Source organism: Melanerpes formicivorus, unplaced genomic scaffold, assembly GCF_026170545.1.
Source record: "Melanerpes formicivorus ecotype bairdi unplaced genomic scaffold, bMelFor1.0.p_v2 SCAF_2, whole genome shotgun sequence".
NCBI classification, from domain to species: Eukaryota; Metazoa; Chordata; class Aves; order Piciformes; family Picidae; genus Melanerpes; species Melanerpes formicivorus.
In genome coordinates this window covers 16,542,836-16,567,442 of record NW_027142354.1, presented here as the reverse complement: position 1 = coordinate 16,567,442, position 24,607 = coordinate 16,542,836, and the positions used below count along the sequence as shown (strand labels likewise).

Sequence of the window (24,607 nt, the reverse complement as noted above, 5' to 3'; positions counted from 1 at the left end):
ATGCTTGGGACTGTAAGATATTTAGTTCCTCTACACAAAAAGACTGAGTGCTCTTTTGTAAGACAGAAAGAATTGCTTCTTGTCAGAAGTATTTTTGGTTCTTCACTCACCTCTTGAGACCCTGTGTCATTCATGCAAAGGTGAAACAAGTTTGTTCACAGTATCACAGTATAACTAAGGTTGGAAGAGACCTCAAGGATAATTGAGTCCAACCTATCACCACAGACCTCATGACTAGACCATGGCACCAAGTGCCACGTCCAGTCCCCTCTTGAACACCTCCAGGGTTGGTGACTCCACCACCTCCCTGGGCAGCACATTCCAATGACGAACGACTTGCTCAGTGAAGAACTTTCTTCTCACCTTGAGTCTAAACCTCCCCTGTCACAGCTTGAGGCTGTGTCCCCTTGTTCTGGTGCTGGTTGCTTGGGAGAAGAGACCTGGGGCAATGAGGTCACCCCTGAGCCTCCTCTTCTCCAGGCTAAACAATCCCAGCTCCCTCAGCCTCTCCTCATAGGGCTTGTGCTCAAGGCCTCTCACCAGCCTTGTTGCCCTTCTCTGGAAACCTTCAAGTGTCTCAATGTCCTTCTTAAACTGAGGGGCCCAGAACTGGACACAGGACTCAAGGTGCGGCCTAACCAAAGCAGAGTACAGGGGCACAATGACCTCCTTGCTCCTGCTGGCCACACTATTCCTAATGCAGGCCAGGATGCTGTTGGCCTTGTTGGCCACCTGGGCACACTGCTGGGTTATGTTTAGGTGGCTGTCAATCAGTACCCCCAGGTCCCTCTCTGTTTGGGAGCTCTCCAGCCACTCTGACCCCAGCCTGTAGCTCTGCATGGGGTTGCCGTAGCCAAAGTGCAGCACTTGGCACTTGGACTTGTTGAATGCCATCCCATTGGACTCTGCCCATCTGTCCAGTCGGTCGAGGTCCCTCTGCAGAGCCTTTCTACTCTCTGACTAACATCTGCCCCTAACTTTGTGTCATCTGCAAACTTGCTGATGACTGACTCAACCCCCTCATCCAGATCATCAATGAAGATGTTACAGAGGATGGGGCTCAGTACTGATCCCTGGGGGACGCCACTGGTGACTGGCCGCCAGCTGGATGTGGCACCATTCACCACCCCTCTCTGGGCTCAGCCCTCGAGCCAGTTCCTACCCCAGCACAGAGTGTTGTGGCCCAAGCCACGAGCTGACAGCCTAGACAGCAGTTTGCTGTGGGGGACAGTGTCAAAGGCCTTGCTGAAGTCCAGGTAGACCACATCCACAGGCCTCTCCATGTCCACCAGACGGGTCACCTGATCATAGAAGGAGATCAGGTTGGAGAGGCAGGACCTGCCCTTCCTAAATCCATGTTGGCTGGACCTGAGCCCTTGGCCATCCTTCAGGTGCACAGTTATTGCTGCCAGGATAATCTGGTCCATCATTTTCCCTGGCACTGATATACCACAGAGGTAAACAAAAAGTGTCCCTTTGCACTAAGAGTCATGATAGGGCACATAAAAGCTTAAAAGCTCAGGCATTCATACAAAAGTCAAAAAGTTTGAGTTCTGGTCTCTCCTATTATTTTTTTTCTTATGTTAAATGTGAAAACAGGAAAAAAACCCTTCAGCTTCAAAACTTCTTTGACACATCTGAACCAAAATGCTCCAGCATGCTTTCTTTCAGTCTCTGTTTTATCCCCTGTATGCCTGGCTGCATAATCCTTCTAGTTTTTCAAAGGAGTCAAAATTATAACCAAGTGTTTTAACATGCAACTCAATGGTCAAGAGAGCCTCTCAGACAATGTTTAAATTGCTTATAAAGAGAATACTGCAGATACGAATGTCACACTTCTTTGACAGGCTTGTGAGCACTTACATAAAACCATGGATTCTGGTGGCTTCCTTCCAGTTGTTTTTCTAAAAACATCCACTGAAAAAAGCGTGTAATGGAAAAAAAAAACCACAATTACAACATTAGTAATAGGAATCTTCCAGGAATTACAGTGTGGCTGAAAATACAAAGAGCTTGACCTAAGTAACCTTTGTGCAAACTGTATCCACACCTACATCATGCCAGACAGAAGAGGTCAACGGTTCACCTCTCCCCTCAGAAAGGCATCTCCAATAGAAGAAACAGACAATACTTCCCTAAAGCTTCTTCTCTCTGCCATTGTTTTATTCAGATCTCATTGTGGAGAAATTTACTTGCTACATTTCAGATATTTAAACATAATTTAACTGAACCAAGCAGGTTTGACCAGTTCTCTTTTGGTTTTATATATTAAACTGCACCAAACAATGGAAGTCATGGCATCCAGTTCCTGTCTGCTTTCAGAGCAATCATTTAAGTAATTCAGATTCCTATCATTTAACCAGGCCTTAGACTATGGCATGTCTTCAGGGCTACAGCTTCCAGTTAGTCACTTTTTTTTTATCTTGTTTCACAGATTTTTATCTACTGTTTTATGGTAAGACAAATTAATTCTCTAAATAATTCCCATTTATTCTTTATTGTAGAATATTATTAGGACATTCCAACCTTCCTAAAACAAGCTTAACTTTTCCCAAATGTAGGTTTCACATCTATGACACTTTAGATTTAATTATGGCAAAGAAGTGCAACAACAGTAGAATTCAGTTGGCTGTAGTGCACCTCACAACGTTGCTGCCAGGTTAAAACCAGCCAGTCAGTACCTAGACTGCTAGCACACCTTGTGTAGGGACCTCTGTGAATCTAAGATACACTTTCTTCCTCCAAAGTCAAGACAAATGACCTCTTCCCTCCAATTCCACCCTCCCCCCTCAACTTAAGCAAACACTCTGTCAGTGGGTTCACAATCACTACACACTGGTTTACATTAATTCTGCAACTGACTGCTGAAAGAGTAGAACAATTTTACAGCCATACCACTCAGCTTAAATGCAAGCCTGACTATGCCATTTCCTGCTCTTTTCCTTTCCACAAACCAGTGCTTTAAACACCAAATAAAATATGAGCAGTGCAAGTATGCTCTCTTCTCTTGCTTAAAAATCTGTATTTCTTGTCCCAGTCTCTGCTCCTATTTCTCAGAATCCTCCTACATCTGCTCAATTCTGATAGCAGTTTATGCAGTTTGAAAACTGTGAGCAACCAATTTCTGTTATACCTTTGAACATGCACAGATGATGATGAGGAGCATGTTGAGAGGTGCTATTAGTTGTAAACGGAGTTCTCAGTCACAAACAGTACAAGACTCCAAGGACCAGGGATGGCTGTTCATAAGACAATCCCAGCACCATTGTCTTTGTTCAACAACAAGATGTAGGAGAAAGTTCTAAGGAAGTAGAACATCAGACAGCAGGTATTCACAGCATCTGCAGTGGAGCTGGAAGCCTGGCAAACCAGTGGCAAGAAATTATTGATCTGTTGCAGAATGAAGCTGCTATCTCTGCTGGACCAGGGTGGAGGATAGGCAATGGGTATCATGATTCTCACAGGTGTGAGGAATAAGGGCATGCTATTTTTGTCAGCTTCAGATCATTTGTACTCCTAATGCTGTCTGACATCTCTATTACTTCTTAGTCTGCCTTCAGATTTTGTAAAGCATGGTCCAGAAACTGAACTCCATAAATAAAAAGCAGTAAGTTCAGGGCAAATGGTGGTAATTGTTTTGCACTATTACTACTATGTTATCATGAACATCTGCCTTCAACACAAACTCAGAGCTCTGCATTTTCTCATTCCTTGTGGCCAAGGCTCAAGGCACACTACCAGAAATCAGTCCCTCATACTTGCAGAGCCCAAGCAGATGAGATGCTTCAGAAGGAGGGTAGATGACTGGTTGCAGACTTAGCACAGAGACAGGGCATCTCAGACTGTAGCCTGTGCATTTCTTAAGAAGTTTGTCCACACTTAAGTCATCCGTGACAGCATTGCAGAGAGAGCATCTTGTCATTATTGGGATGAGAAACATGCCCAGGCAGCAAAGCAGGCCAGCCCTGCTGGCCCCAATGCCTGACAGCTTTATGGGTGGTGGTGTTTTCTTTTTCCCCCCTCCCTACAGTTGAACCTGCTTACCCTGGTTCATGCTGTGGTGATCAATACACATACTGGGTTTTGCAACTCAAGCTAGAACTTCACATCGCTGCTGCTCTTGGGATACAGCTTGTTTAAACAGGATCCTAGGAAGTGCCTGGCTATTTCTGGTTTGATTTTGTGCCAGTTTTTAGCATCAAGATCCAGTTCTGCATAATCACATTTGAAGTCATAATGAAATGAGTTCAGAGCCAGGAAATTTCTTTTGGAGAAGCCTTTTATGCTAATCACTTTAACTGGTCAGATGTTGGTTTCATGGAGCTCAGACTGAAAGTCCTGAAAGCAAGGAATCTGAAGTGGGAATCAAGGGATCTTCTAACCTACTGGCACAAACTGCCTGTGATTCCCTGGGGACACTAGCTTACTGGCTGACATTCCTATCTCTGAAGGCATGGGAGATTTAAGATTTATAAGCAGCATTTTTTCCTATGATATTTTCCTCATGTGTGTCTGTCACTGTGACTTGCAGAGTTTGCTGCTCGGGGGGAGGATTGATCTGTGAGCAGATCACTCAGGGTCAAAAGAAAATTCTTGGTATCTAACTTCTCTTTCAAATTAACAGGCAATATATTGGAACTATATATAGTTAGCTCTGAGCCTAGGGCTCAGGGCTTGAGGCTAAAAAGAAAAGAAGCTTTGCTTTGAAACATCAGAAAGGAAGCAAGGCATAGCAGGTACAATTAACCCCAGAGGCATGTATGCCCTGCACATAATCATCAGCCAAAAATGCACTGAATTGTAAAGAGCTGCTGACACTTGATGATGTGACCTTCCAAATTCTTTACTTTTTTTTTTTTTTAAATGTCATTGCTTCTTTTCCTCCTTAACCCTAACTCTATTTATGGAATTCATTATGAAATGTTCACATCAGTTTTTCCCTGTCTGTTTAACCAGCTTCATCTCCTCTTCTCTGGAAGTTCATCACTTTCTCTAATTCCCTAGACTAAACATTTAAAGATGTGACAGAAAATAAAAGGGCATGACCACCACGAACAAGATGGAACCATTCCCCCTCCACTTTGCTTCCCTGTGAGTTTGAGTGAGGTGCACAAATTCTGCTTTCCCTCTGCAGAAGACTTGCTGGTCAGAGGAGAGGGAAACACATCCAAACAACCAATGGAAGCAGGGGCTATAGAGTGGCAAAATAGCCAGCAAAATTCAAATGACAGGTTCCAATCCAAAGCATGCCAGGTGCTACGCTGCACAATTTTCATAAAGTACTTTATTAATTGCATCTGACAATTAAAACTGAGCACTCTACCTTGCACTCCTCCTTCCCTCCTAACCAACTCTTTTCTAACCTCTCCTTGCCTCTCACTTAGTTTTTAAACACTATAAGAAGGGAACACAGGTCTCAACTCTGACTTTTTGCTTCGTTCCTTCAAAAGAATGCTCTTCCACACATTGATACTCACAGGCATTCTACTGGCCTTTAGATAAAACCTACTTCCATGAGATTATCAATAGCTGGCTGGAAAACAGGAGACAAAGTCAGGCTGAGACCCTTGATTTCACTAAATTAGTCTTTTTAATCTTTGCTATACACATATTTTTTTTTAAGAAAACAAATTATCTTGCAACAAAAAATTAACCACCAGAACAGAAGGAAACTAAGCTTTGGAAAGGTAACATACTTGTGTAAGTTCAAATCTGACTCTTGGACATTGAAGATATGTTGTTGACATACAAAATCCCTTTGGGGAAAATGTTAACCTTACACTTACCTGGAAAGGAAGTTTTATTTTGGCTCCTCCAAATGCTGGAGTTCAGCTTGTGGTACTCTCTCTCTGAACACCTTCCTCTCATACCATTTCAAATGATGACATCCCAGAATAATCCTATGTAACAGCCATGAATGTGCTTGTATTTTCTTCCAGCTTTTTTAATATTTCTGTTATTTAGGCCAATATATTCTAAGTAAAAACATGTAACTTACAGGAAAAAAATCACATTGTGTGTCATGGCTTGAAACCACCCAAACCTAAGGAAGAGCAATAACTTTGAGCCATGCTAATTTTTCATCATTGAAAAGAATCCTGTTTGGGCTGAGTTCTGGTTTGACTGGGCAAAGTGTCTGCCACTGCTCAGACTGCAACATTTCTGGAAAATTTATGAGTTTTCAATTTGTTTTCTTTTTCTGCTATTTTGCTTATGTTTTGGGCATATTCCACTACAGTAACTATTGGCATACCATAAACATCTATCTTGGTATTAAGCCACTAGGGAGAATTACTAAGAAGTTTCCAGTATACCAAGAGGAAAAAAAATCTGCTTAGTGAGGACTGGTACAACCTCACCTGCCAAAGGGTCTACATGAGTGCATACACACACAGAGAGAGGGAGAAACATGGGTTTCAAGAAGCAGCTTGAGATCAAAACCTGAAATAACCAATCAATTCAAATTACGCACAGCTTTCAATATCAGCACAACTTCGTAACATGATACTTTCTCTCTATTTGCCATTGTAGAGTTTTCCAGATCTTCTCATTCAAACATGTACCTAATACTGTTGATTTGATAAAGCATTTTAAAATTCTTTTTAGAAATGCAGCATATGTAAATATTCTGGGTTATTTTTTTTTATACTATACATATCTCATTCTAAACTTAGAGGTTTCGATAGTCATTAAAAAGCACGTAGACAAAATATTTAATGGTATCTATAATAAATGCAAAGAAATCAATACAAACAAAACTTGGCTTAGCAAACTGTACATACATAAATATGTTCTTTGTTTTTCAACTTGACATTCAACATTTTTCTTCATAAAACCATTTAGGATTTATTACATCCATTTTTTTTTTTTTAACCTTAAAAAAGTGCTTCTCAGATTTACACCTTGTGCATCCAAAGCAAAAGCTAGATCATCATGCCCGAAACAGAAACCATGGGGAATAATACATCACCATACAAGATCCTTTAAAATCGTATGTTACAAATGCTCTAAACTTTTTTTTTTTAGCACTGGTTATTTTGTATCCTGTAGATACTGAGAGGGTATTTAACAAAGACTGGCTAATGGCTCATTTAGAGCAGCACACAGAAAAGGATCTACAGTATCAAGTCCTTGGTTATGCATAGTACAGGGCAATGACCTGGATATAAAGTGGCTAAAAGATCCAGAACGCTGGACAGAAGGACATTTCTTGGTCCTCCTAGTCACATCCTCCTTAGTACCCAGGATGCGAGTATTGAAATGATGCTGCTCAGGTAATATGTTGTGCAGTTTGATACTGATACACTGATGCATTACTAGCTGAATGCCAGCCGCGAATGATATGGACACTGTGGTGGCCATGGCAGGTAGGTAAACCTGCCACACTGAAGCCTGTCACCCTTTAAACCATCCTGCCTTCCAGCTAGCACTCCAGCAAGGTCACTCACTGTCTCACAGGTCTCATTCATAATGGAGGTGGACCATTCATGTATTTTAGCATGGGGTGGAAAGAGCGAGCAAAGTTGTTTGCCATAGCACAGCTGTAGTCCTCCTCGGTCATTGGCACCAGGCAAGCTAGCCCGATCAGGAGCAGCAAGAGCAGCTGAAGTGGCAGAGCAGCTCTGAGGACTCTGAGGAAGAAGGATGGGCGCTGCCATGCTGGCCCGGTCTCAGAAGGGGAGGAACCTGAGCCACTTCTTCTGGACCTGAGAAGAGAGGATGGGCAAATGAATACACTCAAACCTTACTGCAACAGAGGTTGCCCTTGAGCACTCAGCCTTCCCTGAAGGCTGGTTTCCAATTTGCACAGACTCCAATTTACAACTGCAGAGGCACTGTTCACCCAACATGCCACTTCCCTAGCACTCTAGGGATGCTCCGTATTTCTAGACTGCGTAGGAAAACACCAGATGATCACAACAGAATGGGCTTTGTGGTTTCACAGCCCCTTTGTCAGTTATGGGGAAGACTCTCCACTTAAAGCACTATGCTCCAGAGAAGGAGAACGGAAAGACGGGCCACACCTCTCATATGTTCAATGCACACTGTCTGACAAGGAAGCCTCCTCATTTATAATGCAGTTGCATTTGGTTTGCAGAATTTTCTACATTAATTTCTGTATATTGTATCCACAAGGGTATAATGCATTAAGGGGCAGTCAAGCTTCAATTAATTAACATACCAATATGCAGGCACGAGGATTCGTTTTCTACAAAGTACACTGTATTTTGCACCTTGCACTGGATCAGCAGTTAAAATCTATCTGCTCAACTGACTTAACACCATCACCTTACTAATGATTTTCTCCCTCATGCCTATGGATCTGACTCGAAAATGGCACATATCTGTCACATGTCTATGGGAGAGGTGAGACCTAACACAAACATTTCCAAAGAGACACTTTGAATTAAGTGCAAGAAATCAAATCTACTTTTTAATGAAGGATAAAGACATAGATATCTTATTTTCCTTTTTAAATGAAACTTTCAGGGATCTAATATACAGATGATCACTTTTAAATGACTGAAAAGAGTGATGATGCAAATTAAAGTCTGATGGTATCAATGTGGTAATTAACTGTCATGGGAAAGTACTGAATTCTAGCACTAGCCAAAAATGGAAGAACTTGTAGTGTTCAAATAATTTGCTTCAAGAGCATTTACATTAAATCATTAGGTCATGGATTTTGTCTTAGCTGTGATGCTATAAAACATCCACATAGCTCCCATGATTGTGAAGCTCCAGAAAAATATCTATGGTTAGCTAAGTTTTAAGAGGGGAAAAATAGTCAGAAAGGTGGATTTAGTCTCATCTTGAGGGTGTGGGAGATCAGACTTGTTGGCTGAAGTCAAATGCTCCCCAGTAAAGCAAGTAAAGAGTGATGGTTCTGTAGTGTCTCCTTGTCTTTGTCTTTTTGATCCCATCTCACAGATAAATCTGAACCAATGTCAGAAAGCATGCAAACCCCAAAATATCAGCTTCAAAACCATGCCAGGCTGGGCAAGGGTCCCCTTCTCACATGCTCAGAAGAAAAATAATTTTTATGATTGAGATTATTCTTACTGTCTTGTTCATATATGGGTTTCATCTCATTGTGGCAGAGGACCAATGGATACATGAACACATACACACACACACACACGTTAAATGATTAACTTGACCTAAATATTCCAGGAAGGAGCGATGGTCAAACCACAGACCACATGTTTGAATTCATGTTATTGTACCCTGGATGCAAAGCTGCTTATCGCATAATGTAAGATCACATATTATAAAGCACACTGAAAGGATATGGCACATTTAACAGCATCAGAGCATTCCATATTAAAGTTCAATTAGTTCAGGATGTCTACTGTCTCAGAATGCCAAGACAGGAAGTTAATGGAGTGAAGTGGGAACAAAGGGAACAGGGAATGCTTAATTACCTTCCAAGCATTTGATTGCACAGTCTACCCTATTTACAAGGCTCGCATTGTACAAATATTGTTAATCCTAATCCAAAAGGGCCACATTTCTGCAGTTGGTAACTGTTTGATCATGGGCAAAGTCTGAAGAAGAGAGGTCTGTGTAAGATGCATGGCTGATCTCAAGCAGGAATATGGACATTTTTTCAAACATTAAAATAGTTCATTGTGAAGTTCTTCACAACACTTTTTGTACAGTGAAGTAGGATGTTGAAGAATAGTTTCTAACGCTGCATGAAAACAATTAAACAAGCAAATAATGAAACATTATGAAAACATCTTCAGTGGCGGGATTCTAAAAAGTTTAAATGCTGTAATGCCCGTGTTTATTGTAAGTTAGCCACTTTAATCTACATAATTGGATGAAAAACTGAATGTTTTAATGGATTTGGGAAGGAGAGATGGTTAAAAATACATTGTTAATAAAAAAGACTCACTGTTCATAAGCACCAAAACTCCAGTTTACTCCAGCAAGAAAAAGGAAAGCTGAAGTACGGCAGGCCACTCTGCAGAAAAATCTAATTTATTTTTCTTGTGCTTGCATCTTTACCTTTAGCTCCACTATTTGTCACACTGCCCCCTGTTTAAGGAGGGAAGCAAGTAAGGCCGTCTGCCACTCACTTCATACACAATTCATACTAACTAGATAAAAAGGAGAGGCACAGCTGCAGATCTGGTGAACAGTAAGCTTGTTTATGTCAAGAAATCTCACAAATTAATGTAAGAAGTGCAAGCAACAGTTGGCCTTACCTTGGGAGTTTGTAATATCACTGAAATTGGGACTCTTTCCTAAGCATTTCAAGAGAAAAGAAGCTAATTTATCAGCCTACAGACTGGACAGGAAAAATGAACTTTAATTTCTGTTCAGATGAGTACCTTCTTATAAAGATGACTGGCATTTTTTAGAAGTTTTTTTTTTTTTCTCTTTAATTTCCAAGAGAAGTAGGTTGAAATAATCTATCTGTACTGCAGTAAACATCTGAAAGATTATAACAGAAGAATTTACCATTCAAGCAAAGCTGATGAGAACAAATACAGTGAGTCTAATAGAAAAGTGACTAATGGCATGCAGACAACAGGCTTACATTGAAAGAGGTGCTGCTGGGATAGTAGGATGCTATTACTGGAGTTAATCAAGGATGAGTTTTGATTTGATCCTTATGAAAAGAAAATGACATAAAATATCAACCCAGAAAATTTAATCTGCATGGTAAGAGAAGTTGGAAGTCTTTGCAATTATAAATTAGGATTGACTTCTTGCACAGAAAAAAAAAAAGTGGGTGAATCCAAAAGGTTTTAAAAGCAGCTAAAGGACTCTGAAATTATAGAATAGATTAGAATAGAATAGAATAGACCAGACCTTTGAGATCATCAAGTCCAACCCATCACCGAACACCATCTAATCAACTAAACCATGGCACCAAGTGCCTCATCCAGTCTCTTCTTAAACACCTCCAGTGATAGTGACTGTGATTATAGTACATAAGCAATAAAAATGTCTGCTATAAATTTGGAAGTTCAGACTCAGACAATAAAGAAGATAATCCAGAGCTGTTTGACACAGGATAATCATAAACAATAATGGGGCTTGTAAGTAGCTGTGAAAAGGGACAAAAGAAATAAAAAAATATATTTCAGTTCAAGACTTCCATAGGAGAATAGGGTAGTTTTAACGATGAGGCACTAGTGAGATCTCACCTGGGGCAGTTTGTATCATTTTGGTTAACATACTTCTGGAAGATGTATTAAAACTTACACAAGCTTAAAGGAGTCAAAAGAATGGAGTATTTATCCTATGAAGAGAATAAAGAGCTGAGCTTACCAATACAAAACATGAGAGATACTGAAACTAACCTTTATAAATTCATGCTGAACAGCCAGAAGAGAGAACAGTTGTTGCAATAAAGGTTAATGTTGGCACAAACCCAAATTACTGGATCTAGTCATCAACATAGTCAAGACAGAAATTATTATACTTCCAGATAATAAAAAAAATTTGGTAACAAACTTCTAATAGATTTTTTTGTTCCCCCTGCTTCTAATTTTTTAAGATGGAATTTGCTAGAGTTATGAAGGTAAGGGTATAATCCTCTGCCCACAACAGCAGGCAACAACTCCTCTTGGTGTTCTAAGAGACTCTGGGAGCGATCATGTTTTGCTGTGTTCTTACTTTGATTCTCTCCCTATCTCTCAGCATTGTATTACCCCAACCTCAGACTGGCTGACCCTGTAAAGAAGATGATTATGTCCATACTAATGGAAGTTAAATATGAAGTTTAAGTAACAAGCTCTAAGTGAGAACATGGGAGATAACTGAGAGAAGGACCATGACAAGCTCAAACCTTGTGTTTCAGTTATTGCGTCACAAAGACTGCTGTTTCACATCCAAAGGCCTGGCGAGTTCTGTGGCCTGGTCTGCTCCAGGACCACAAATGACCTTTCAAAGATCCACTGCTCATTTGGAGGGGTATAAGGAAAGCAGGAAATGGAGAGTAGCAGGGTGGCACCAAGACTTGAATAGAGCTGCTCAAGAGAGACAAGGTCAACATCCCTGAGCAAACTGAACCACTATTTTAATCTTTCTAACATTTTGATCACTTGGAAAAAATACACAGGCACAGATCCAGGTATACATTTTTGACACCTCTATTAAACTGATGAAGAAAGAGCAGCTGGTTCTTGGATTTGCTTTTCCCACTTAGCACAGAATTATGAATAACTTTTAAATGACCCTGTAGTTGAATCCCCAACATAACATCTAGTCTAAGTTTGTATCTCGCTCAGCATCACACTATAGATGCTTGTCTTTTTACTGGGATAATGGGGAAGGTAAAAATCGCACTTTTTACTCACAAAACATGGGCCCTCTAATTTTAAAGTGAATTTTCCTTCACAACCTCCCGCATGATAAACCTTTTAACATTGACTTTAGTTCTTCCGTACACTAAACTCTAACAGGATTTGCTGGTCCAGTGCAAGATCAAACACAAAGTACTCTGATCAGAGGCATGTCAAAATATTAAAGAACACAGTGACAGCTTGTACTGCTTTATCAGTTAAAACCACATTATACATCAACCACAACCTGTCTGGCTTGCGCATTTGATTAAGTTTCCTATTCAGTAGTGACTCATTCGTATTCCATGCTTGTCTGAATGACAAATTGAACATTGTGTTGTACTGCTCCAAGATGTGTTAATAAACAGTGCTTGAAAGATCTGATCTGAAAGGTGCCGCGCCAATGCCGCTGCTAGAATAGAGGCTGATCTTGAAGCGGCAAAGCTCTGCTAGCTGCAGTTTGAGCAAGGGGCTCACATCGACAACTAGAAACCTTCTCAAAAGGTTCATAGAAGTAGTCTGACTACAGAGGAAAGCAGAAGAGTGCGCACAATACATTTTTGAGTAGAACACTGCTAGTGCAATCACGCTGATCTGCCAAAGACATCCTCTGTGACTCCTATCTGAAATAGCTGTAGAATAAAGCCCCACTCTTCCCTTATCTCAGTCCCTACAAGAAACAAAGTGCCAAACTTCACAGCAGACTCAAGTTGGAAAAATTATTTTTCTCCATTCGACAGAAACAGACCTATTTTCTGTGTGGTTTCCTTGTGTTTCAAATAATAATAATCATAGTAAAAAATCCCCCCAAATAAGGCAGCTTCTTAGGGCCAATGGAAGCAGTGAAAGATACTCTACTGTTTGCATGTGGTTTTGTAGCTAAGCCACTTTACTCACAGTCATTAAGTACCCATGTAAAGCAAACTTTTAGAAGAAGTATTTAAGTAAATATCTACATGCTAAGCAGTTTTATGCTTTCTTTATACATAAATTTGCTGAATAAAGCCTTGATTTTGCTCATGAAAAAAATAATTCTCTTCAGATATCTTTTGTCTGCTTGGTTGTTGCCCAACTGCTATATAAAATCTAATACTGCCTTCTTTCTAACATCAAATCCTCTACTTTAACAGGAATTATTTTAAAATTAATTAATTTTCAATATATAGAGAATAAATTAGACTTAGGACTTAACTATAAGAACAAATACATTTTCACCATGCTTCCTGATTATTTTAGGTGTTGCAACATGTAAGATACTGAAATAGCAAAAGATGTGCTCTTTATACACATTGCCTTGGTCATTTACTTTTGTGGGTTTTCTTAACTCCATAACTCCAGAGGCTCGTGAACTCATCAGTGAAAGAGTGAAGGTACACACATCACACTGACAACAACAAAGAATGCGAAGCATTGTTAAACTGCAGAGATGACAGGTTGCTGGTGACAAGGTGGAAAGCAAAAAGCTGTAGCTGCAAGCCTGCTCTCTACTGGTGAGACAGAGATGAGAAAGTACCGCTCCCAGAGCAAAACATGGATGCAAGCACTTGGCAAGTCATGGTAGTGTTAGCATGTTAAATTGCAGTTGTCTTAGGAGGGGAGAGAAAGTGACCCAGTCTCAAAATCCTAACATCCTGACTTTTAATTTTGAGTTTTAAGTTTTAAAAACCCACAAACTGAACGAAACATTTCAGGGGGAAAACCAAACAAACAAACACATAAACAAACAAACAAGAAAAGAAAAAGAAAAAAGAAAGCAAGCAAGCAAAGGAAGTTAGTATGTCTCATCCAGATCTGTGGGTTTTGTGAATTCTAGAATATGGTATTGGCCTATTACCTGTCTTAATTTAATATCTAGATGTAAAGAGGATGATAAAAAGTGTTTGCCATGAACCTACTAGTATTTCTGTTAAATCATACCACAACAAAATAATCCTAAAATATGATGAGTGTAAACACCCACTCACTCTGATCAGCCACAAGAAAAATAAATGTTGATTACATGTCATCCTGTAGATGTTCAAGGATTAGCCACTACTTCTATTCAACAAAGAATTCGCAGTAATTGAGAGCTCCTTTTGCCAAACCATTAACAAAATGTTAAATTTTCACTTGTTCAAGTACTGGCCACCTGACAGAGTCAGTGCAGACACAGAGGACTCACGGCCAATTTCCATCATCCTCTTGGCGTTCTAGAACAGAGTGCGGAAACCAGGAGAATAAGGTACCTGCTATGTGGACTGCTGACAGAGGGTCCAGGCTGTGAGAGACTACATTTGCCCCGTGGCTGTTTGCAATGAATAGGGGGTAAAGAAAGAAGAATGTTCAGTCCAGGCAAATAAAGACAAGCTACTGATGAAACTAAATTAAAAGTGCAGCAAAGGAAACATAACAAAAAAAGGTAATAAATCAAATTAAGTGACCAATACTCATGAACCAAGGAAACTGGCTTTTCTTTGCACCTAGCTGATTACGGAAATGATTGGAACATACACAGTGAACATGAAAATAAGTTTAGTCATTATGTTTATGAACAGCTCTGGAATCTTTTTAAAAAATCACTAGAAATTTGGCTCAAATAATTTACAACATGAAATAGAAAAAAAAATTAGTGGAATATGGGCAAATACAAATATTTCAAAATGTCAATGCAGTAAAATTTATATTCTCAAGGAAAAGTGATCCAGGGGTCTCCTTTGATGAGTCTGGCCTCTTGTCCACTCCTTTCCCTCCCACAGTTTTGAAGGCCAAACAACTGTAGGTGCATTCCTGCACTCACAACTATTTGCTGGAATATCTAATGCAGTTAAATTATTATAATTCTGATTGTATCTTTGGTATTAGCATTTATTTATTTAGCATCAGTACCTCTGGCACTGAAATTCTAAACAGCATCACTTCAGTCTCCAAAATTGTGGGTACAATTACCCAGTAATTTGAAAACCAGACCCTAAGGAATCATACAATTTATTATGGAGAAAAATGGGCACATACATAGACACCAGAGGTAGACAAATGCTTATTAAAATGTTAAGATGAAACATATTATGACTCTACATGCTCTTTAGACAAAGAGTTTATGGTAAAATACTTCTTCATTTCCTGTAATGGTCAAGCATGCTCCAGTTACATCTGGGATATCAGAGCTTTTACTATGTATTTAAGTTTAAATTTCGAAGATAAAAGCATTGAACTCGGAAATAAAACATTAAGGATTATATTCTTTCTCTGTTTGAAAAGCCAGTATTCCTTTACATTCTCATACTAGCATCTAAAAGAAAACTAGTGAATGTAGAGACATTAAAAATAAAAACCAATCAATTTCAAGAGCCTTAAAGTTAATCAAGACAGAACTAAGAGGCTTTACAAAGTGCAAATGAACAAAACCCAAAAAAACTCAAAAACAACAAAACCAACCTGATTGTTTATAGAAATAAGGAAAAAAAAGCAAAAGTAATCAACCAACAGAATTGCAGAAGAAGACAAAATAATTGCAGTTCCTTTTTGGGCTCAGAGTATGGAAGTGTTAAGTACTAGGCATGTATTGCTATATTTCTTGAATTTTGTGCCAGCGATGCAAACACACAACTCTCAAGAGTTGCCATCGTAGACACTACTTAGGTCCTTGCGGAACTAGCTGTTTTGAATAATGTTTTATGCCCTTCAGCTCTAATTAGCTATTCATCCAAAGTCTCAATAAGATCATCTGCAACCTTCATCGGACATGACAAAAAAGCCAACCAGCCACCCTTATTGAGATTCTCGATGAAGCAGCTCTGAAGAGAAGGCCAAACAGAAATGGAGGACTGATTGTATCAGACAAGACTAGACTTTGGGGTGCTGCCATCACTAGAGCAAAATACAAGAGACACGACATGCCATACCATGGTAAATCAACCACACTGACAGCCCTGGTGTTTGATAGTATTTACTACTTCTGATATCATGCAGGATGGGATATGCAGCAGGGCTGGGGAAAGCAGCTGTGCTTTGTTCTTGGTTTATGCCATTCTCTTTCCTACTGAGTGAGAAGGGGGGACTTCCAGCTGGCTAGAGGTACTTCAGACATCTAAATCTCCCACTCAGGGGGTGGCACAAAATATATATTACGTGACATTACCGGTCTCTGTCTGCTTGGAGTGCTTCTTCCAGATACAGGACTCACTGATCCTGATGTGTCTAATTCATCAGCAGAGGACCATGAGGACAACTCCTAAAGTTCAGAAAGAATGGAGCTCAGAAAATACAGCAATTAGCTGTTCAGGTAAGCAAACTAAAAAAAACCTCCAAAGTAAGTGAAATCCCATCAGATCTAGTTCCAAAGTACATCAACGTTGAATTTTGTTAGCAAATTTCTTAAGACTAAAGCATTACATGTTTTCTACATTGTGGTTGGACCTGAAGGAAAAACAAACAGATAATTAAAACTTAAGTGCTTTAGGTGACCCATTTTTCACCAAAGACAACACAGGGGAAAAAACAGATGCCCTTTGTTGGCCTGTAATTATGATAAGAGGTTTAATGTGAACAAGTGAAAATTCATTAGAAGGAGGAAAGAGATGAATTTTCATGCTGTATGCACGCTGTTAATCCAAACCTTTAAAAAAAGTTAACTAAAGGAGAATCTTGAAATCTTTACTTTATACCCACCACTGTTGGCAAAGATGTATGCATACATGATAACCTGAAAAAAATTGGAGTACAGTTCAAAGCACTGAGAGATTTGTTAAGCTATCACAATTTATTTCATGATATTATTTTTCTCTTCAACAGAGTGAGCATTACTTTCCTTTCCAGTGACAACTGACACACTATAATTTTCAGTACTGCAACCAGAATAATTATTTCAGTTGACTGAAATAGATTCAGTTGACTGAATCTGTAATGGCAGGATAAACAAATTGAGATGTTCAATACTTATTGCTACACCAACTAGCAACTCCCCAAAAACCCTGAATTAAAAAAAAAAAACGCATAGCATATCACAGAAGAGATACCTACATAATGAAATGTAAGGTCGTTTTCTGATGTTCAAGATTACACGTGTGTCACCTTGCTAAGCATTGTAAAGAACTGAAACAGTGCAGCCAAGAGCATTGATCAAGTCAGTCAAAACAGGGGGAAATGTATCCTCAACAAATAGCAAGAAATAAGACATGACTCACCAGCTGACTACTTGAAATGTCTAGCATTTTCTCCAGGTCTTTAATATGACGTGTGACCTCTTTCAAGAGAAGCTTCAGTCTGTTTCCAATGACATGCACCTTCTCTTTGGCTTCAAGACAGTCCTTGCCTTCAGCATTAACTAGCAATTGGCAGGACATATCTTGCAGTAACGCCACCTTCAGTTGAGACTCGAGCAGTTCACGTCTGATTTGCTGTTGCCAAGGCAAGCACCAGATTAAAAAAGCTAGATCTCACAAAACTGGACATTTCAAATTAATGAAATGGAATGAAAAGAGAAGCAATAAAATTTTCTCATCTGACAGAAAGATAAGACAGCAGTTACCTGAAATCATAAATCACAGCTTAAGCTAGTAGCAGAAGTGAAAAGTGTTCCCTATCAAAGTAAAGGTTTCCCAGTCGTGTGTTAGCATGCAATATACAAAGCTAACCCTCAAGATAATGATATATCTGATTAGGCAGTGATCTTTTTGGGAAGGAAGGGGGTGATTATAACTCTACCATTAGAAGTCTTCGATGATCCTGCAGTGTTTCTGAGTCCAAGTTTGGATTGATGGGCACAATCTCATTTTTTCTTCTGTCAATATTCTCTAACCAAAGCAGTAAACCATGGCTCATTTCATGGAAATCCTGCAAATGATGAGTGATGATGTTAACAGCATAGCAGAAAATTCCAGCCATATTCAAAATGTTTAGTTTAACCCATGATAGGTCCTACTGGCTAAATAACATAACTTACAAGGAAGTGTAGAATATTAGATTAGATTACTATTCCAGAGACAACAAATTTAGAAAATCTTGAGCTGGAAATACATGCATCAGGTGCTGCAAGTGTATCTTCCGGAAAACACACACCAAAGCTGAATTTTGGCTTGCATGGGCAAGTTTCAGGTTGAACAATGTGCACATCAAGAAACATACATGATTTACATTTTTGATATGTAGGGTGCTAGCAATTTAAAATAAGCACAAATACAGACCTGGCACTGCATTAATGCATCCTGCAATGAGCAGCGCCAGTCTTCGATGGTACTGCACACATGGTCCCAGGACACATTCATCTGAGACAGGCGCTCCTGAAGCTTCTTGCTCTCTTCGCTGTCAGACTGAGTGAACTCTGAGCTGCACAGATTGATCGATAAGATGATTGCTTTTCGGTTGTCAATTGCTTTCTGCAGCTCCTTGATGATAAGACAAAGTAGGATGGAGGAAGAAAGGATGTGAATTAATAAAAAGTGACATACAGAAGAACCAAGCAGAGAAGGCACCACAAGAAGCCAATGATTTGCCATCAGCAACTGCAGAATGGTACCTTACAGTAACAGCCCCTTTACTCTCAATATGAGATTTCTGTGCTCACTCTGTGACTCTGCAAATGTTCACTCTTACATCTACTAAAATTTTACTGTGTGTAAACTAGAACAAGCCAATTAAACTTGTAAAGTATTAAAAGCCTGAACTCATAGTTGAATTTGAAAGACCTGGCTCATCTTTCAGATATTTTAAAGGCAGAGTAGGCCCAACAAATTTTGAAAGATATGTAGGACAATTGCACTTTAGTTCACTATAAAACTTTAGCCTTCACTTCTCAGTTTTTCGATAAAGATCAACACGTTTTCAAGTGGAAAATGCTGTTAACAGTATTTTAAAATAAAAGCTTTTGCTGGAGGCAAAGGAAATATACAAGGGTATAAACAACTTTATTTGTAAAAGCAAGATGTGTACAAAAACTCTGATTTGTTTACAGTGGAGGCCACAAAAGAAACCCCACCTCTTTTGGTTTGAAGGGCATTAATGGGCATTCCAAGAGTGGGTGAGATAAGAACAAGATTCTTATGAAATGCCTCCTTTTCCATCTACTTTACAGCATTTACTTAAAAGTCTCATGTCACAGTGACCTTTGTAGTACTTATAGCAGCTATATTTGGATTCTAGTGAATATCAGCATTAATATTCTTTAGATGGATCACTGTCGGAAATAGTCGTTACTGTCCATCCACTTCATTTGTAGCATGGAGCACAGTGCATTTTGACATTGGCTCCCATAGTTTTTTGCCTAAGTTTAAAAAATGCTAGTAACTGAAAGTGAAGTCATGGACCATCACATCTGAGGATTCTTATAGCTGTAAAATAGCCAGAGGAGATCACAAAGGCAGCATTCAGATCTTCTCCCTACAGTAGTGCTGTGTTTTGCTGTAGTAGCTGGAACAACCAGCATGGATTTAGGATGGGCAGGTCCTGCCTGACCAGCCTGATCTCCTATGATCAGGTGAGCTGCCTGGTGGATGGGGGGAAGGCTGTGGATGTAGTCTGCCTGGACTTCAGCAAGGCCTTTGACACTATCCCCCATAGCAAACTCCTGGCCAAGCTGTCAGCCCATGGCTTGGACAGCAGCACTCTGCATTGGGTTAGGAACTGGCTGGAGGGCTGAGCCCAGAGAGTGGTGGTGAATGGTGCCACATCCAGCTGGCAGCCAGTCACTAGTGGTGTTCCCCAGGGGTCAGTGCTGGGCCCCAAGCTCTTTAATATCTTTATCGATGATCTGGATGAGGGCATTGAGTCCATGATCAGTAAGTTTGCAGACGACACCAAGCTGGGGTCATGTGTTGATCTGCTGGAAGGTAGGAGGCCTCTGCAGAGGGACCTTGACAGGCTGGACAGATAGGCAGAGTCCAACGGCATGAGATTGAACACATCCAAGTGCCGGGTTCTGCACATTGGCCACAACAACCCCATGCAGTGCTACAGACTGGGGTCAGAGTGCCTGGAGATCGGCCAGGCAGAGAGGGACCTAGTAGGCTGAACACAAGCCAGCAGTGTGCCCAGGTGGCCAAGAAGGCCAATGGCATCCTGGCCTGCATCAAGAACAGTGTGGCCAGCAGGAGCAAGGAGGTCATTCTCCCCCTGTACACAGCACTGGTCAGGCCACACCTTGAGTCCTGTGTCCAGTTCTGGGCCGCTCAGTTTAGGAAGGATTTTGAGTGTCCAGAGGAGGGCAACAAAGCTGGGGAGGGGTTTGGAGTACAAGCCTTATGAGGAGAGGCTGAGGGAGCTGGGGTTGCTTAGCATGGAGAGGAGGAGACTCAGGGGTGACATTATTGCTCTCTACAACTACCTGAAGGGGTGTTGTGGACAGGTGGGGGCTGGTCTCTTCTCCCAGGCAACCAGCACCAGAACAAGAGGACACAGCCTCAAGCTGTGCCAGGGGAGGTTTAGGCTGGATGATAGAAAGAAATTCTTCATGGAGAGTGATTGCCCATTGCAGTGGGCTGCCCTAGGAGGTGGTGGCATTGCCATCACTGGAGGTGTTTAGGAGGAGACTTGATGGGGTGCTTGGTGCCATGGTTTAGTTGATTAGACGGTGTTGGATGATAGGTTGGACTCGATGATCTCCAAGGTCATTTCCAACCTGGTTAATTCTATTCTATTCTAATGGTGTTGGTAACATACCAGCATTTTGGCTATTGCTGAGAAGTGCTCACACAGCACACATTCCTCCAAACAGTATGCTGAGGGGTGGGCAAGATCTTGGGTGGGGACTTGGCTGGGCCAGCTGACCCAAACTGACCAAAGGGGTCAGATATAAAAGCTGAGAGAAAAAGGGAGTGTTGGGGAGCATTCGATAGTGGCATTTATCCCCAGAGCAACCACTACGCATATTTAAGCCCTGCTTCACATGAAGCAGCTGGACTGGGCTGTTGATGTGAAGCAGAGAACAATATTTTTGCTTTTCTTGCTTCTGTGCATGGCCTTGGCTTTGACTTTTGCTTTATTAAACTGTTTCTATCTTGACCCATGGGCCTTTCATTATATTTTCTTTCCCTCCACCATGCATCCAAGAAGGGAAGTAATAGAGCAACTTTGGTGGGCATCTGACTGCAAACCAGGGCCAAAACACCACAGTAGCACTTTTGTTTGCAGTTTGACTAGAAGAGATTTAATTTATTATTTTTAACCCCCTCTTTCATCAGATTGGCTGACATCAGGAATTCTCTGTACATTCTGGAATTGTGGAATTTCCACAGAATTACTATTGGAAAAAAATCATTTGGATTATGTAATAAATGCCAGTAGTACATTATCCTGCCAAAATATTATGCATAAAATCACCTTCCCAGTTACTTTGCTTATTAGCCGTAGCCTGCTATGTGCAGAATAGAACAAAGCAGGTGCAAAATACCTATTGCATTTAGGTCTGTTTACAAGGTAACTCATGGAAAACAGAAATTTAACTCACTTTCAGTTTTTTAATTCTGAGCTCAATAGTTTGTATGTCAGTACTGAGATCAAGGTGGCAGAGCTTCTCCAGTTCCTCTTCAGTTTCCCCCAACCAAGACCAAACACTATCAAGGTCAGAGTTAAATTGCTGCCATTGCTGAAGGTTCTGCTTCATCCTCAGCTCCTTGCTCAAAGCTTGAGCCTGGATTAATTCCCATCGGTCAATTACACCTGGAATGACAAAACACCAAATTCAACAAAAGCAAGAAAATATTAGCCACACACAGAGCTGCATCAGCTGAATTCTGCACTGGACAAAAAATTACTCCATGCAAACAAAAAAACCATAATCCATGAAACACTAAACCGAAAACTAAATCATACTGAGGAACATGATGTTGGAGAAGAAGAATGAGGAATCTGGATGGTTCAATGCACCAGGGGATTTTGCCACTTTCCAATGTCAGATACTACAAATGGAATTAATTGATACATGCAGGTCACTCAAACAGGTTAAACTGGTATAAAGACATCATAAATTAGCATACGTGCAAATCAGAGAAGGAGTCTGAGTATGTCCAACTAGCCACATATTAATTATTTTTTTTCACTGGTATTTGTATCTGTCAAAATTTGATATTCACACCTCACTCCAATTGCCTAAGCTGCTGCTGTATTGGCTAAGTACCCTTGCAAGAAGAAACAAATTAAATGCTATCTCTTCATTAGTTGTCATGGAATGCTATAGTACAAAGATAAATTGTATCATTCAGTCCCTTTAAAAATAAAATAAAATAAAATGACAGACTGCATGGGTAGCATATCTTGCCAAGCTAAATCTCTGAAACAAATCCATGCTTTTAAAACGTAATACCTCCTGTCCTACAGCTGATGCTTAAAGTACATGAGTACTACAAGGTGATTATAGATGTCTGTACTGTAGATAGATAACACTAGGAGTGAAAGCTACTATTAGAAGAAATGAATGCTGTCTTGTGTTTTGCACAGTAATATAAGCAATTTCTTTTCATCAGACACATTCAACATAAAAAGTGTTGCAGCCACAAGGTGCTCCAAAAAGCTTCAGGTTGTATCTCATAATCTGAAGGGGTATGCCTAATTTCTTTATAGGGTATATATAAGGAGTACTATTCTTATTAAGAGATTTCAACCAGAGTATGGTAACAGACACAGTTGGGTAGATATATGTATCAGTAAATAATAACAACTGTTTTATTCAGAAAAGCTTTGCATGCTTACTACGTTTTGTAATTGCTTTCCAACAAAGAATTAAATGCTACTTACCAGCTGTTTGTGTTTCAGTACTGTTCAGGTTAATAAGCCCAGATAATTTTTCTTCTTCCTCCTTCAGTTTATAACCAAGCCTTTTTACAGAATCTATGCTTCCACTGCATTCACCAAGTAGTTTCATCTGTGTTAACAAACAAACAATGTCAATGCGCACTGAACAGGACTGATTGTATGGAACATGTGAACCAATGCAACTTCCCAAATTTTCCACAAGCAGGTCTAAGAGTGAAGATAAAAATCAGTTAACAGATTGGTAACAATCTCTCCTGATACTATCAGAGACATGCATATGAAGGCAATAAATGCTTAAAACATCAGTTCAGACTAAATAGATATAACTCAGTGCTACTGTGCTAAATAGTGATGGATGACTCTAGTTTTCTTTTGTTCCAAATGTTAAAACACTATGGCAAAGCCTACAGAAGATGTGATAATGAAAATCCACTTAAGTGTGGAAATACTATATATTCAAGCACCTAGTTTTTTCAATTCAATCAGTAATAAAATTATTTGAATGATTTAGAGATATTTCTTCCAGAAAGCTCTTCCAAGAAAACTTCTTAATGATGGATTTCATATATGCAACCTTGCTTACGTGATGTGCATTTAGAATTTATCCACAAAATCAATACTGTGCATGAAGTCATAACACCTCCTTCTAAAAGCAGAGGTATTTTAAACAAAGGTATCATCATTAGATGATAAAAACAACTTTTGGATAGATAAAAAGGACTGCAAAAATGTAAGAGCATAATTCCTTAGTAATGTTCCTGTAATCTTATGCTATTATAGACACACTAATAACATAAACAACAATAGCATATGGTTAAGGGTAGCAACCATATGAATGCGTAAATCTGAGAAGCAGTAATATTCAATTGCTCTGTTGAAGCAGCTTTATTTCTTTCAACAGCAAATTTAAGCCTGGAGTACTTATTAGACTTGCGCTCCAAAAGACACGCACATATCCTTTGTAACTGGAATCCAGCTCTGGTCCTGTAGGTGTTTTGCTGCGGATGATGTTTTCTGTTTGCTGTATTTGGAAACGACTGGTGTCTAAGGCCTTGTCCAGCTGTCGAATGTGTGCTTCCAGTGCACCAGGTTCTCCTGTATCAAAAAAATAGAAATAAAAAAATTGACTGTACATGCAAGTTTTCCCAAAGCTTTTTTTTTAAGTCTTTTGCCCAGGCAGAATAAGTATCAGGAATACTATCTAGATTAGAGAGTAAAGGAGAAATGTGACTGCAGCAGTATGAGTGGTACAATGTTAAAGCGAACTGATAACTAGTACATTAGAGAGTGTTAGCAGCCTTCAAGAGGACAGATGACTATACCAATGAACACACTTGCCATAAGCATACTATCACAGTCCACAGCTTAAAGCAGGCTTGCAAACTATTCTGAAGTGATTTTTTTCCCCTGAGAGAATTCCTTGCCTCTCTGAAGGGGCTAGTTCTTGGCAAAGCATGTTCTGACCTCACTGATTTTGGAGAACACCTCACTCCCTGCCTTTCACAAACATGCTCAAATAAAACCTCATGCCCTAAACTCCTAATCTAAATCCACATTAGACTTCATTTTCCCTTATTTTATTT

At 39.9% G+C, this 24,607-nt stretch overlaps 1 protein-coding gene across 7 annotated transcripts in view; it reads right to left on the bottom strand.

Moving 5' to 3' along the window:
• Positions 1-5,571: 5,571 nt before the first annotated feature.
• Positions 5,572-24,607, bottom strand: part of SYNE1 (spectrin repeat containing nuclear envelope protein 1) — a 317,978-nt gene continuing 298,942 nt past the window's right edge. For 6 of the 7 annotated variants that reach the window (XM_068151740.1, XM_068151698.1, XM_068151707.1 and 3 more), the window contains 9 exons: positions 23,977-24,119; positions 23,007-23,133; positions 21,721-21,932; positions 18,464-18,664; positions 17,985-18,113; positions 17,465-17,677; positions 16,420-16,512; positions 14,528-14,586; positions 5,572-7,706 (listed from right to left, as the gene is read on the bottom strand). In XM_068151740.1, the coding sequence (XP_068007841.1) occupies positions 7,466-7,706; positions 14,528-14,586; positions 16,420-16,512; positions 17,465-17,677; positions 17,985-18,113; positions 18,464-18,664; positions 21,721-21,932; positions 23,007-23,133; positions 23,977-24,119 (1,418 nt within the window). In that variant the 3' untranslated portion in view covers positions 5,572-7,465. The remainder of the gene's footprint in view (positions 7,707-14,527; positions 14,587-16,419; positions 16,513-17,464; positions 17,678-17,984; positions 18,114-18,463; positions 18,665-21,720; positions 21,933-23,006; positions 23,134-23,976; positions 24,120-24,607) is intronic. The other variant, XM_068151735.1, reaches the window with a different exon arrangement.